At 38.3% G+C, this 16784-nt stretch overlaps 1 protein-coding gene across 9 annotated transcripts in view; it reads left to right on the top strand.

Moving 5' to 3' along the window:
• Positions 1 to 16784, top strand: part of diaph2 (diaphanous-related formin 2) — a 448875-nt gene that overhangs the window by 364901 nt on the left and 67190 nt on the right. For 7 of the 9 annotated variants that reach the window (XM_078412289.1, XM_078412288.1, XM_078412284.1 and 4 more), the window contains 2 exons: positions 10342 to 10437; positions 11660 to 11707. In XM_078412289.1, the coding sequence (XP_078268415.1) occupies positions 10342 to 10437; positions 11660 to 11707 (144 nt within the window). The remainder of the gene's footprint in view (positions 1 to 10341; positions 10438 to 11659; positions 11708 to 16784) is intronic. The other 2 variants (XM_078412287.1, XM_078412285.1) reach the window with 1 other exon arrangement.

Here is a 16784-nt window from a genome sequence, read left to right as displayed (position 1 = left end):
GGGGGTCAAATGAGATGGAGGAACTGAGTGAAATCCAGGTTAGTCGGGAAGTGGTGTTAGGTAAATTGAGTGGATTAAAGGTCGATAAATCCCCAGGGCCAGATAGGCTGCATTCCAGAGTGCTTAAGGAGGTAGCCCCAGAAATAGTGGATGCATTAGTAATAATTTTTCAAAACTCTTTAGATTCGGAGTAGTTCCTGAGGATTGGAGGGTAGCTAATGTAACCCCACTTTTCAAAAAGTGAGGGAGAGAGAAAACGGGGAATTACAGACCAGTTAGTCTAACATCGGTAGTGGGGAAAATGCTAGAGTCAGTTATTAAAGATGGGATAGCAGCACATTTGGAAAGTGGTGAAATCATTGGACAAAGTCAGCATGGATTTATGAAAGGTAAATCATGTCTGACGAATCTTATAGAATTTTTTGAGGATGTAACTAGTAGAGTGGATAAGGGAGAACCAGTGGATGTGTTATATCTGGACTTCCAGAAGGCTTTCGACAAGGTCCCACATAAGAGATTAGTATGCAAACTTAAAGCACATGGTATTGTGGGTTCAGTATTGATGTGGATAGAGAACTGGCTGGCAGACAGGAAGCAAAGAGTAGGAATAAACGGGTCCTTTTCAGAATGGCAGGCAGTGACTAGTGGGGTACCGCAAGGCTCAGTGCTGGGACCCCAGCCATTTACAATATATATTAATGATTTGAACGAGGGAATTGAATGCAACATCTTCAAGTTTGCGGATGACACGAAGCTGGGGGGCAGTGTTAGCTGTGAGGAGGATGCTAGGAGGCTGCAACGTGACTTGGATATGTTAGGTGAGTGGGCAAATGCATGGCAGATGCAGTATAATGTGGATAAATGTGTGGTTATCCACTTTGGTGGCAAGAACAGGAAAGCAGACTATTATCTGAATGGTGGCCGATTAGGAGAAGGGGAGATGCAACGAGACCTGGGTGTCGTGGTACACCAGTCATTGAAAGTAGGCATGCAGGTGCAGCAGGCAGTGAAGAAAGCGAATGGTATGTTGGCATTCATAGCGAGGGGATTTGAGTATAGGAGCAGGGAGGTTCTGCTGCAGTTGTACAGGGCATTGGTGAGACCACATCTGGAGTATTGCGTACAGTTTTGGTCTCCTAATCTGAGGAAAGACATTCTTACCATAGAGGGAGTACAGAGAAGGTTCACCAGATTGATTCCTGGGATGGCAGGACTTTCATATGAAGAAAGTCTGGATAGACTCGGCTTGTACTCGCTGGAATTTAGAAGATTGAGGGGGGATCTTATAGAAACTTACAAAATTCTTAAGGGGTTGGACAGGCTAGATGCAGGAAGATTGTTCCCGTTATTGGGGAAGTCCAGAACAAGGGGTCACAGTTTAAGGATAAGGGGGATATCTGGCCCTGGGGATTTATCGGCCTTTAATCCATTCAATTTACCTAACACCACTTCCCGACTAACCTGGATTTCACTCAGTTCTCACAGCCAGCAGAACAGAAAGCCATTTTAATCATTTTATAAACATAATACAGATTATTTAATAAAGATTGAAATACACACATGTGATTAAAGTAGTAGCTAAAATACCATGAAATGCTTAAAAATAAAATCGCTCATATTGCTTCCAAATAAATTATAATCCATATCCATAAAACTAGTTTTTAAGGGGCAAATGGTTAGTTAAGCAGTTATTATGGCTTATGCCTCACATAATTAAGCATAAGATTTGCAAGATATTTTATGGTGGAGTTACTTCAGTAACTACATGAAATTCATTTCTATCAACTGATTACTGCTGATTTTGTTGGAGAAGGCCAAAAAAGGCACAGCCTGTGAAGGTGAGCTGGATGGCTGACAGCAACTTTGGAATTTTAATATTAAGTTGTGTAAATGTGGAAATCCTTAGGTGGCTGTCGGTTTTGTGGTGTAGTGAACTAGGTTGGCTTTCATCCAAACCATATCGCTGCCTTTGTTTTCAGTCTTTCTGAATTGAAGACTTTGACCAAACTAGTTCTTACTGTGATTATCACCTGCCATGCACATCTTCTCATTCATAATCAGTTAATTAAACAGTCTTGGCAATATTCACACACATGCATTCTATAGTGAAATAAAAAGAGAGCAGACTTCCATGGCCATCAAGTCTGAATATCAATTGTATGCTGTGGTTGCAAATCTCATTAAAAATTACACTATCTCCTTATGAAATATACTTTGAAAATGAAATGAAACATAATGGCATTTCACTTTTTAGTACGTTAATGATGTCTTTAGAATATACTCTTCTTTTCAACAGCAGGGCCTTACATGCACATTTTCTATTCACCAATCATCCAGAAGATAATCTTTTTTTTTTAAAAGCCAATGCACAGATGTGATTTTACTTTCTCTCCAGATGCACATGTTGATGCTGAGATTAATAATTTTAAGAATAAAGGAGCTAGAATATTAATTGTGATCCATTCTTGATGCAGTCTTGATGCAGTTCTTCAGACAGTCTGAAGAAGGGTCTCGACATGAAACATCATCCATTCCTTCTATCCAGAGATGCTGCCTGTCCCACTGCGTTACTCCAGCATTTTGTGTCTATGCAGTTCTGACTAAGTTGTTTTCAGTTTCATTGAGCATTCAACTAGACAAATCTCATTTGCCTCTTATCTCTGTGTGATGGAAGACCAATCCAGAAGTGCAGCCACATTTATCACACTTGTGCGAACAACTCATACCTTACACTAATTCTTTTTTTCTTTTATGGCCCCAAGTTAGTGGTGCATGAAAATGTGGGACGGCAGTTTAAAGTTGAGTGTCATATGGTTTGGGCCTTGCAGCTATTTCCCATGTGCTGTTGTCTAAGCCTTTGGACTACTTCTGGCCATGTCCTTAGGTCACTGTTTTTCTGTGGTTGTTCGTAGAATCTTTGGAGTTCATGAACCATGTTTACGTTTGATATGGTCATTCCAACAAAGCTGTGCTGAAGAAAGCTTCGCTTTGGTACAAAACGTGAGGAACACAGCGTGTCAGGCAAGATCTGTAGAATGAATGGACAGTGGACCTTTTTTGGTCAGGACCCTTCTTCATCACTTTGACACCTGATGCTACTTTAGCAGCAATATGTGCAGGGAGCCCTGTCACGCTACACTGAAAATGTTGTTTTTGAAAGGCTGTGAAGCTAAAAAGCAGTAGATAGACACAAAAAGCTGGAGTAACAGCGGGTCAAACAGCATCTCTGGAGAAAAGGAATAAGTGACGTTTTAGGTCGAGACCCTTCTTCAGAGACCTATACGAGATATAAACAGTAATGTTCAAAATGCACGGCAATAATTAGTCCAAAACTCACACCTATATAACTGTAAGCTGAAACCTGTCCATGGCCTGTGCTGCAGTCTTGGTCTTTAGAGGTAGGCTATGCTCAATCCTTGGTTGTTTTGTCAAATGCTCACAAATAACATTAACTTTGAGAAAGTGAGTGTGTTCATCGCTGTTGATTTTGATATTAAAATGTGGGACTTTTCTTCATACAAAACATGTTTTTCATGACACAAAAAGCTAGAGTAACTCAACGGGTCAGGCAGCATCTCTGGAGAAAAGGAATAGGTGACGTTTTGGGTCAAGACCCTTCTTCAGGGGTTGGCTGGTCTCTGAGAATCAGCATCTTCCGTTCCTTCCTACACATGTTGATTTTCATGGACAGAAAGCAGAATACAGACTTGTGATTTATGTGATAACATCATTGCATCAGTTTTCTTTGGACTAAAGGTTGATTCATACCCTCATGGGCATCTCCAGTAAAAAGATCCAACAGAGTTTACATCGGCAGCTCTGTTCCCTGTACAATCATTGGCATTTTCAGATAGTGACAGTAATTCAGTTTTAGTTTTCAGATGTACAGATCAAACTATTTGTTTGGTGCTCAACCAGAGTGTACATGGATTAATTTGTCAAAATTGCAGAAAAGGTGACTGAATAATGCCAGCACATATTTTACTTTGGTATCATTATTTATATCAAAAGTTGTAAAATTAACTTGAGCATCTATGACTTTTGGACAATGAGAACAGCATGTGCATACATATGTCCTCTTGAGGTCCAGGCACAAGCATTTTCAATGACAAGAACATTATCATTTGGGATGTTCAGCTTAGCCACAATACCCAAGGAGCACATAAAAGAAAATGTATTAAATAGTAGGCCAGGTTTTGAGGATCACGACATCCTGTGGCATAACTTGTCAGCAGGGCATTTTCACTTGCTCTGTAGCTCAGAATAGTTTTACTCATTCTAGGATGTGAGATTGACTAGGGGTTGACTTGTGCCATAAACCAAAGGTTTTCTCAGTAGTTTTGTGTGCAGGGCTTGTTCTCAGTAGTTTTGTGGTCATGTCTTGGCCCATATCAACTCTTTAAATCACAAACTGTTCTGATGCCAAGCACCTCCTTGTAAATTTGGACCAGCAGGCTTTTGTTTTCAGATATTTATAATGTAAATGACCGGCAATAAGGAACTGCAGATGCTGGTGTACAGAAAATACCCTTTTCAGACTAAAGACGGGTTCCCGACCCAAAACATCGCCTATCCATGTTCTCCAGAGATGCTGCCAGACCTACTGAGTTACTCCAGCACTTTGGGTTTTTTTTTACGGCAATTGTGTGTTCTGAAACCAGGTGCTAGCAATGAGCCACATTCAGCAACATCTGGGGCCATGTGATTAGTTTTTAAAAAATCCAAAGTAGTTAATTCTAGTAACTTGCCATAATTTGTAGTTCTCTTTCTCTTGGTGAATAAGTTACAAATTAATAACAAGTGTTTGCACCACATTTCTGATATTGTGTTTCTATTAGTTTTCAGTATGAGATAAGCAATGTAAATCTACTGCTTTCAGTAAGCCCTTAGGCTACATATCTGGGGGTAATATCAAACTTGCACCACAAACTTGACATTAGCTTTTATGCCGTGGAATGATTTCTGAGCGTCTATGGTAATTGCTGCAAGAATTTTCAATAGTTTGGGTCATTGCTGGCCTATACTATTGACCTTTAGTTCACATGGGACTTGAATGATTCAGTTTTGACTGACAACAAAGATAACACCCCTGAAAATCTTACAACACAAGTAAAGCACTGTAAATGTAATAATGCCAACTAATCATTTACTTTAGGAAAACAGCTTCTAAGATACAAATATTGTCCGTAGACTTGTGACCAACCTTATAGAATATCCGTGTCAAGACTGTGATTAAGGCAGGGGTTGGGGTCGTTGATACCGAGGAAAGAAATAGTAGGATTGGAGACTTTGAATATGTGATATTATTATTGGATCAGTGTAATGTATGGAATCATTTGGGGTTTTTTTCAGCAATATTTCAAATTTTCTAAAGCACACTCTTCAACTGTTCATTGCAAACAATATTCATAGAATCATTGATTGGTTAATGACCATTCGGTCATTCTGTCTGTCCTATTTCTATCACAGCAACCTATTACTGCCATCCCCTAGCCTCTAGCTCCGCAAACCTATCTTCACTGTAAATTTATCCAATCCCCCCTTGAAGGCCACAATGGAACATGCCTTCACCACATCCGGACAGTGTATTGAATATTCCAATCACACTGTAAAATAGTTTTTCCACGTCATTCTTAATGATCTTTCCCTTTATTTTGTACTGTCACCTCTAGTCCTCAATTCCTCCAACAAAGAGAATGGCCTATTATTAACTCTGTACAGCCCTTCATAATTTTATTTACTTCTATCACGTCACCCCACAATCTTCACTTGAAACATTCCCAGTTTATTTAATCTATTGTATATCCTCATCCCAGAAACGATTCTCACAAATATTTTCTGGACCCTCTCGAAGCCAACACATCATCCCTATGCCAAGGCAACCACAATTGAACACCATACTGCAGCCAATGCTCAGCCAGTGTGTGGAGGTTCAGCTTGACTTCCTTACTTTTATGCCCTTCAATAAAACTCAAATAAGGCATACACAATTGAATGTTTTCTCTTCCTGCCTTGCCATTTTTATTGATTTGTGCAAATATACCTATACTCTATCAGTGTCAAACAATTGCACTGCTCAAGTAAATAAGCATATTAAAATGCAGGAGTACTATAACATGTTGGGTCAATATCTGAAAGAAAAAAAATGTGCAGGAACATTTTAGACGCAATTCCTTCAATAGAACTAATGCAAATTGATGGGAGAGATTGTTTAATAGAATTGGCTAAAACAAAGAAGAAAAGGAAAGAATAATGATTAGAACTGATGGTCGATTGATTTTTTTTTCATTGCAAAGTCCCTCTTTCCTGGTATCTTAAATTAGCAACATTTTCTAAGTAAAAATTGCAGTTTACAACAAAACATTACAAGTCTGCTTAATTTCCAAACTCATTGAGCTGACATAATTACAAAATTACCTTGTCTCAATGTTTTGATCCATGTTAATTCAGCAATTTAAAATGAAACTTCAAAACATTGCTTGCAGTTCTTAGATTAATAACAATTAATTGTATTTGATATGTGTGATACAAGTGCTGTTTGGTAGTTCAAAATTAGACTGTTTAAATTTGTAACTTTAAATTTGTAAATTTAAACTGGGTAACTAAGAAACAAAGTGTACTTTTATCAAGTTCAAGAAGATAACTGCAGATGCTGGTACAAATCGAAGGTATTTATTCACAAAATGCTGGAGTAACACAGCAGGTCAGGCAGCATCTCAGGAGAGAAGGAATGGGTGACGTTTCGGGTCGAGACCCTTCTTCAATATCGTTCAGAGCTTTTGAATAAAAGTATGCAATTAATTAATAGAGAAAATGTTCATATTGATTTTTACATGATTGATTTAGCAGTTTACAAACAACGAATGCACACACCAAAAATGAAATCCTTGCATTTATGTAAACCAAATTTATATTTTATTGAGTAATTGTGCTCTGAAACCCTGAGGTGTTACAGCCCTCCTTGAAGCACTGTGCCATTAACAGCCAAATGGCTAATCATATTTTAAATCATAGTATTGGAATTCTGTGTCAACATAATTTTTGTTGATTACTTTTCACTTTCCAATTATCATACAAAGACATGCTGACAATATCAAAACCAACAGTGTGCTTGATAATGAAGAAGAATATTTCAGATAATAGGAAGTTACCAATCTACAGCCTAGGTGAGCACAAAAATGGCCAATGGAATTCAGTCTGGAGGTGTATGAGGTAATACATTTAAAATGGTGGGTGGTAACCAGGGAAATATGTAGTATTTCTTCAGGAGCTGAAGAAAAATTTAGAGATTCCCTGAAGGTAACAATGCAGATTGATAAGGTGGTTGGAAACACAAATAGATTATTGGTAGAGGCATATGGTACAAAAGCAGGTCCTGCAGGAATAATACAAAACATTGGTTAGGCAACAGCTGAAAAACACTCTGGACATCACGCAGTAGAAGAATGTGATAGTGCCAGGGAGAGTGGGATAGAGATTTAGGTTGGTTTGCCAGAGCAGGTGATTTGTAGATATGAGTAGAGAAAATCTATTGTGGGCTTGTTATCATTGGGATCTAAGGAGACTGATCTATAAAGCATCATGAACAGAATGTGTAAATATCATTTTCTGGGAACGGCCACCAGAGCAAGTATTGTAAAAATGATCTTAATAAGCAAGTCATGTAGTTTAAATAAGAATTTGCAAGATTTGTAGAAACAGTTGCAGAATTATGACATCACCTTGCAGAAGGATTCAGTAGGACGTAATAGCAGCAAACTGTCACAGAATGATTAAATCTTCCAAGCTTTTGTTCCTCAAACCATGATAATGTAATTTTCTGTTACATGATCTAGAAGAAAGTTTTCCAATACAAAATCTCTTTGTAAATTACATCGTGGGAAGCCCTGAACAAGTGAAGACATGAATAGTTAATAAAAATGGCAGATATGAAAGTTTTAATTCTGGATTAAATGAAATTGACTCCAATTGCCTTATATTTTTCAATCTATAACCAATAATAAATGTGATATTAAAGCAGAAATTGCTACAAGATAATGCACTTTCCCTTATTGATGATGAGATTCTGCATTTTTATTACTGACTATCATTGATTGATGGTTCACTCAACCTAGGCAAACAACCTAGCACTGAATACCAGTAAGACAAAAGAAATGGTACTGGACTTTAGGAGCCACTTCTTATAAATGGGGAGGAAGTGGAGAGGGTCTCCACCTTCAAGTTCCTGGGGACCACCATCTCCCAGGACCTCTCCTGGACTGCAAATACTACAGCGGTAGTTAAAAAGTCACAGCAGAGACTGCACTTTTTAAGACTGCTCCGAAAAAACAAACTGAAGGAGAATCTGCTGGTGACCTTCACCGCTCCACCATTGAGAGCGTACTGGCATACTGCACCATAGTGTGGTATGCTGGTTGCTCAGCTGCAGACCAGTAGGCCCTCCAGAAGGTTATTAAGACAGCAGAGAAAATTATCGGCTGTCCACTGCCTTCTCTGGAGGACATCTCCAGCTCGTGTTGTCTAAACAGGGCCAGAAATATAATTAAGGACAGCACACACCCAGGATATGAACTGTTTGCTCTCCTGCCCTCTGGGAGGCGCTACAGGAGCCTAAGGACCAGAACAAACCAACTTAAAAACAGTTTCTTTCCCTGAGCCATAAGAACTGTGAATGGAAATACTTGACTTGATGTAACTTTTACTTTCTTTGCACTTTTTTTTATATACAGCATCTTAGGTGCAAATCGCATTTATTATTTATTCGTTTTTATTGGTTTTTATTGATATTGGTACTTATTGTATTGGTTCCCATGTTTGTGCGATTGTTTTTGAAAGATTTGTACTGTCGCACTGTTTCAGATGTAGCACTTTCCATTTTGTTGTACTGCTCCTACAATGACAATAAAGGCTTTCTATTCTATTCTATTCTAAATGCTTAAGTCGCATGGCTTTATTTTCACTCTGAAGAAAATCAGATATTCAGTTGTTTTTATATTTAATACTGTTAAGTTGCAAAGATATAGAGAATTTGATGTCCAGTTGACAAATGGAGATGTGTTCTTTAGATTTAGAAATTATCCTTCCTGTTATTTTTTCAGTTATGCTTTTTCATTCCATATATCTAAAAAATTAGAAATACATCTTTTTTGATCATTTATGTTTTTCATTATTTTATACAAATACAATCAAATATGTTTTCCAGTTGATGTTCCTATAAATATATACCACTTTTTATGAAGGTGCCTGAAAATGAAAATGTATTTTTTGAATATTATTATTTAATCTATGTTTTATGCCAATCCAAGGTCTAGGATATTTAGCATCTTTATAAAGTAGATTAATGATAGTGGATTAATAGATAGGTCTGTAACTGATAAAACAGTGTCATAGACTGCCAATGAACTGTCAGTATCAAAGAGGTATAAACAGTAACATTTCAAGACATCCTGTGACATTTGAGGTGATAGTCTATTCACAAATTGTCTATTTTCCAAAGTGAATGAAGAATAGCTGGAGATCAATTTTTAATTACATCTAGACCAAGTGGACCCGTTGGGCCCAAACCTCTCCTGCATTGGTGCAGCACCCTCTCCTTCCCCCTCTCCCCCCTCCCCTCTCCCCCCTCCCTCCCCCCCCCCCTCCCTCCCCCCCCTCCCCTTCCTCTCCCCCCCACTCCATCCCCCTCTCCCTCCACCCGCCTCCCTCCCCCCTCCCTCCCTAGGCAATAGATTTAACCTTTAAATATGAATAACTTTTAAAATATAACACCGATTTCAATGAAACTTCTTCCTTGAGGACCAAAGGGACGACGGTAAGGTGGGCCTAAAATTGTCGTGCTATCGTGTACCATTTCGGCTGTAGTTCAGGAACAAACAAACAAACAAACAAACAAACAAACAAGAGTTTTAGTATATAGATAACGAATCAAAGGAAATGGAAGAAATTGTTATGCACTTTGTATAGAAGGGTGTGTTGATATCCAAGCATTTGGTATCTGCATTTTTTTTCTCTCTGATAGGGAATGCATGTATTGAAGAATATGAACTGTTGCCATCTAAAAAAAAATTTCATGAATATGTAATTTGATGTGAATCTTTGATTTATGTTAAACTTTGTATTGCAGCAGTTAACTTGGAAGAATATATTTCACAAGTGTTTCATTAAAAATTTGCACATGCTATTTGTCTAACCTTGCGATCTGGCATACAATTAAATATCATTGGTCTTAAAACAACAATTACTATCCTTTGATATTTGGGAATGTATAATGTATAGACTGAAATATTCATAATAAGTAATGCACTTTATAATGCTTAACTCGGGTCATTTTCTTTTCTGCAGAGGGCAATGAAACAGGAGTAATGGATAGCCTGCTAGAGGCCTTGCAGTCAGGTGCTGCTTTCAGGGATCGCAGGAAGCGTACACCCAGAAATCTCGGTGAGTGGGAAACTCCTAGAGTAAGAAAATAATGCGAGCATGGATTCTCATTGTCACAGATGTATTTTTTTTACTAGATTTTCAGGATTATTTAAAAAACATGTTCTATTACCAAATAAATGTATGCACAGCCCTTTTCTAGATATTAATTATGCATCAAAACCAAAGAATGGTGAAAACAAATAATGTGTTTCTTCTCTATGTAATCAACTATCATGTGAACCACTTTGATTCTAATAAAGGCTTTATCAAGGTTACTGGTAGGTCAACAAATAAAAAGTATGGCACCTTCTTTAATATTCAATTCAATGTAAAGAGGAAGGTTTTAAATTCTGTTACTCCAATAGAATTCGTGTTCAGTCTATAATGGTGTATCTTTTACATTGTCTTTTTTAAACCTGTAGCTGCAGAAAATACAGATAAAATACATATAAATATATGAATAAATATTCATGATAAGTTTGACTGAAATGCTAGAAAAGCGCGTCACATTTAGTAACACCGCAACCTCATAGCTTCAGGATCCAAATTCAATCCTGACGTCTGGTACTACAATTGTGGAGTTTACACTTTCTACCTGTGACTGTGGATTTCATCTGGTTTGCATCTACATCTCAAAGATACATGATTAGGTTAATTAGCTACTTCAAATTACCCCCAACATATAGTTGAGTGATGGAATCTGGAGAGTATAAAACAGTGTAAATGGATGTTTGAAGGTTGACAGAAGCTCAGTTGGCTTCAAGGCCTATGTCTATAGCCCTACGTCTAATCCAACACAATTATGTCTATGTTGCAAATGAAAATGTGGTCAAAATCTCCAATGTGTGCATTGTAACTTCTTACGACAATTTCCGCAATCAGAACTGCAGACTTAAACTAGTTTTATAAATATTTGTGATTAATGAACTAACAAAAATATTTTAAAATTATGCCATTGAGAATATAGAGAAAACTTTTTTTTGGGAGTGTATACAATTCTGATCTAATATATTGAGATGTGCTTATCAAAGGTCATTTTTATTCAAATTTAAAAAATAGTCCCTAATATGTGCTTCATTGAATGAAGTTAGAGATTTCCAGTTGGTTAACAGATCATTATAACTGATCTGTTAATTTATTCTCTGGCAATTTTCACATTGCAAAGGGCTCCTTCAATGTAAATGTAGCTGCCGTTTGACTAAAATAATTTTTTTGATAACTTGCTTCCTGGTTGTTGCAGGTGAACAAGGTCCAGCTAGCCCAACATCCCGATGGCCCGTTGACAAGGGTAAAGGAAAATAAAATTCAAGTGCTTCTGCTTTCCTTCCATCTATCTCACTTTCCAGTTCAGCTTAAAGCCTCTTAAAATGCTCTCAATAGATAATTGGCCGTAACCTTTATTTTGTGCCTGCGGCAAAAATCTTGTTGAGGACAATATAATGGTAGCAAGTTTTCCCTTAATGCTTGTTCTGAAGAAATCTCTATTTTAGATCTCTCAGCAATACTGTATTAATTTCACACCCAGCTGCAGCTCCAACAGTGCCTTGGCATTAAGCTCAAAATGTCAAGTAGTGTACTTAGTCCAAACTTTTCTAATGGATTCTGGCCTTTTCCTTTACTTTGTGGTTTAGAAATATGTCTACAGTATTATGTCTTATCTGTGTTTGTGCCACAGGAAACAACAACTTTAAAGGTGTGTGTGTTGTTATTACTTTTAATAGGTTCATCTTTGGAATGCCACTGTGGAATATTAACATCTTTCAATTTCATTTGTTGAGCCAAATTCCCAGGTATCATGACACATGTAGCATCAAGTTGCACCATAGATCTCCAAGATCTCAGGCATAATTTTAACAAGCCAATTAAATACATTTGTGTTTCTTGATTAAGTTCCCATATCTAGTTACAACATCAATAACAGTGTTCCACCCTAGCAGATATTTTGTAAGAACAAATTATCTTGGCATTATGAAACAAGCTTTAGGTTTTTCAAAAAAATTACTTCCTAATACCAAATTTGAATTGGTTGCACAAGCTATCTGGAAATCTGCCATAATTCATCAACTTCACGTGTAAAGTATGAGGTCAATCGATTGATATCCCTTATGAAAGGAAAAACTGGCCAGTGGACAATCATTATTGATGCCAGTAAGGAAAGTCTGGCAAACTGGAGCTCCAGGATAATGAACTTACCTTGAAATATAACAAGATTACCTAACGTGCAGGGGCCAAGTGGCAGCTGCGTTTACTGAAGGGGAGGTCGTAGCATTAACCATGGAGATGAGAACAATAATGAGCTATTCATTTTTGCTTTTTTTTGGTATTTTCTCTGTCCAATTTGAACAAAAGTAAACCATTCCAGCACAGTTAACCTCACGAAGCCCTCCCTGTAAGCATCTGGTAACTGGTGTCTAAATTGGCATAGCTGTCTTATAAACTGGTGAACTAACATCTAACATAATCAGATCTTGTAGATTGTGTTGTAGATCCCTCCATTACTTTCCCTGAGTTTGTCCTATCCCCCAATGGCAAAAAGACCAACCATGGATGAGTGGTACTGGGTGTACAAGTGGAATGACACATCCTAGGAATCCTTTAGACTGTGGGAGGACCTATGACATCAGGTTGAATATTGTCAACAAAAATCTCTTCCAGATAACCACCAAGTGTTTTGGAAGAAGCATGAAATCTTGGGAGAAGCTCTGCAAGTACAAGGTCACAGAATGTACTCTCCTTATGAAATTGTGAAGGAAAACCCTATACTTAAAAACGGAAAAATTCAATCCAGCTCATTACCAACTAGTCTGTACTCAATCATGAGTGAAGTGATGGAAGGTTTTGTCAACCATTCTATAAAGCAGAACTTTACTCCCATTATTTTGTTTACTGATGGACATTTTGGCTTTTATAAGGACCAGTCAGTTCAAGATTTCATCAGAGCTTTGGTCCAACTATAGACCAAAGAGCTGAATGAGGTGAATATGAAGCCTTTGAGATCTTTTTTAGTGTGACATCCAGGAGCTCCAGTGAAATGAATGTAAATGTACATCAAGCGGAGAACACTTCTACGGTTGAAAGGCATACTACATACAAGGTGAGATAGTTGTGATTGTTGGAGGTCAGAGTCATACAGCACGGAAACAGGCGCCCAACTCATCTGTACCAATCAAGATACCCCTTCTAAGCCTGTCCCATATGCCCGCATACCTGTCCATTATCTTTTAAATTATGTTATATTACCTGCCTCAATGGGTGGCACAGTGGCGCGGTGGTAAAGTCGCTGCCTTACAGTGGCAGCGACCTGGGTTCAATCCTGGCTGTGGGTGTTGTCTGTACAGAGAAAACCCACACGGTCACAGGGAGAACGTTCAAACTCCATACAGCCTGCACCTGCAGTCAGGATCGAACCTGGGTCTCTGGCGCTGTGACAATAGACAATAGACAATAGGTGCAGGAGTAGGCCATTCAGCCCTTCGAGCCAGCACCGCCATTCAATGCGATCATGGCTGATCACTCTCAATCAGTACCCCGTTCCTGCCTTCTCCCCATACCCCCTCACTCCGCTATCCTTAAGAGCTCTATCCAGCTCTCTCTTGAAAGCATCCAACGAACTGGCAGAGAATTCTGAGGCAGAGAATTCCACACCTTCACCACTCTGACTGAAAAAGTTCTTCCTCATCTCCGTTCTAAATGGCCTACCCCTTATTCTTAAACTGTGGCCCCTTGTTCTGGACCCCCCCAACATTGGGAACATGTTTCCTGCCTCTAATGTGTCCAATCCCCTAATTATCTTATATGTTTCAATAAGATCCCCCCTCATCCTTCTAAATTCCAGTGTATACAAGCCTAATTGCTCCAGCCTTTCAACATACGACAGTCCCGCCATTCCGGGAATTAACCTAGTGAACCTAAGCTGCACGCCCTCAATAGCAAGAATATCCTTCCTCAAATTTGGAGACCAAAACTGCACACAGTACTCCAGGTGCGGTCTCACCAGGGCCCGGTACAACTGTAGAAGGACCTCTTTGCAGCATCTCTACCGCTGCGCCACTTTGCCGCCTCAATAACAAAACATAGTGTTTGTTGCAATCTCATCCAAAATACGTATTATCTCCATCATTCAGTACAACGTGTATCATTAACAAATTCCATTGCAGTTACTTGGTCAGACAACACCACTCAGATCTGCAGCCTATTTTCCATAAAATAATGGATGAATGCTAACTTTCTTAAACTTAACGATGACAAGACAGAAATTTTATTACTTGGATCAAAACCCAAAAGAGAGATGTTTCTTGGTAAACTGGGAAATTTGACTGCCTATGTCAAACAAGAAGTCACAAGTCTGGGGGTAAAAATTGACAATGATCTTAATTTTAAATCTCACACAAATAAGGTAACAAAATGTGCTTTCTATCACCTCAGAAATATTGCTAAAGTACGGCCTTTCTTAACTCAACATGACTGTAAAAAACATACATACTTTCATATCAAGCAGACTTGATTACTGTAATGCCTTATCAAAATCCACCAACAATTTACAGCTCATTCAAAATGCCGCAGCCCGGCTTTTAACAAATACCAAGAAAAGAGAACATATCACCCCAGTATTATACTCCCTTCATTGGCTTCCTGTAAGATCCAAGATAGACTATAAGGTCCTCCTTATAGTCTACAAAGCCCTTAATGGCTTGGAAGCAGCATATCTTACAGGTCTTCTGATGCTGGCCTGTTAGCCACTCAATGCCACAGCAGTAAGAAAATTGGGGAAGCAGCCTTTTTCAATTACGCCCCCAAGCTGTGGAATGCCCTACCCAGGGCTATGAGAGACGCCGACTCAGTTGAGATTTCTAAACGGCAGTTAAAAACACATCTTTTTACTCAAGCTTTTAGCTTCCTTTGTTCTTTTACACTCCCAATTTTACATTTCATATTTTTATATAAATCTGTGCTTTGTATGTCTATGTCCTTACTGTTTTAAATTCTTTCTTTGTTTAGACATGTGTTTGTTTTTGTCGAAAGCACTTTGGGGTGCATTAAATTGCATGAAAGGTGCTATATAAATAAAAGTTATTATTATTATTGTTACATTTGTTCAGGAGGATACCTGAAGAATGGGTTGATTTGATAATTTGAGGTGGGTTTTTGATTGGGGCAAAATGTATGAATTCTCTTATATCCTATACTGACAGGTAGCTTCAACATTAATAACACGCTTCACTTCACTGAATACAGACCTGTGTGTATTCTTGCACAGCTCCAATGCTGTTTGTGAGTTGAAGTTATGTATTACTTGCTTTCATGTTATTCATTAATCTTAAATGCAGATTAAGTAACATTTCCTTGTCCAACAAATGAGTATTTCCTTCTCACTCTACCCTGCTGAACAGACTGCTCCCCTCATCGCTCTCCCCATATCGGCCCAGCCATTCCCGCAGCATCATTTCCGCATCAGCACAAGCGCTCCTTTGGCACCACCTCTGAGTTGGCATGAGCACTCCTTAGTCCCTAAGTCCGTATGCACACTCCTTGATACCATCCTGAGCATTGTCCCAGTCGGCTGGGTACTCCCTCGGTCCCATTCTGCATCAATATGGCTACTCATTCGCGCCATCTCCCTAGCCTCGCACTCTAAAACTCCAGTTACTGAGGTGTGCTTGTTGGCAACGTGAGAGATAACGAAGCTTTAACTGGATAATAGTTGGTGCACCCAAATGTTTCAAATGGCACAAGAGCATCTGAAATGGAATAAAATGTAAACTGTTAGAAACTAAAGAATAAACTGTTTCGAGAGCTGGTTTCCATAATAGTTGTTGAAAGGGGAGTTCATGATAAATGAGAGGGAAATAGGGGCTGTAAGTGGACATTCATTCCTTCGGTATGTACAAACAGAATGAGTGTTTTACTCTTTTAAAAACACCAGAAAAAATAAAAGCACTTGATGTTGTCACCATCATTAGGAGTGTAAACATATTTCTGTTCAGAAGAAATAACTAATCTTTAGCTTTGAGGCATCATTTGTGTTTATTATATCAGAAGATTGAAATCTAGTGGCAATAATGTTGGCATTTTTAAGTAGACTCTTGCAATATCCATGTTTTCCATTTGAATTTCAAAAGTGAGAAGAGTTTAGTGGTTATTTTAATGATATGTGCTGAACTTTGAAAGCCCTTTAAAAGACTTTCTTTTCAAATCTGAACTCAGCATGGGTTTTTAACATTGCCCAAGGGAAGACTTAAATATGTTGTTCTGGGTCAATTTGAAATATCAGATTATGATTTGAGGTCTTCTATACTATAATGAGGCCAAATATGTTTACAGTGCATTCAGAAAGTATTCAGACCCCTTCACTTTTTCCACATTTT

This window comes from Rhinoraja longicauda, chromosome 15 (assembly GCF_053455715.1).
Source record: "Rhinoraja longicauda isolate Sanriku21f chromosome 15, sRhiLon1.1, whole genome shotgun sequence".
NCBI lineage: Eukaryota > Metazoa > Chordata > Chondrichthyes > Rajiformes > Arhynchobatidae > Rhinoraja > Rhinoraja longicauda.
Note: the sequence above shows the minus strand (reverse complement) of the source record. Positions and strands in the feature narration are given on the sequence as shown.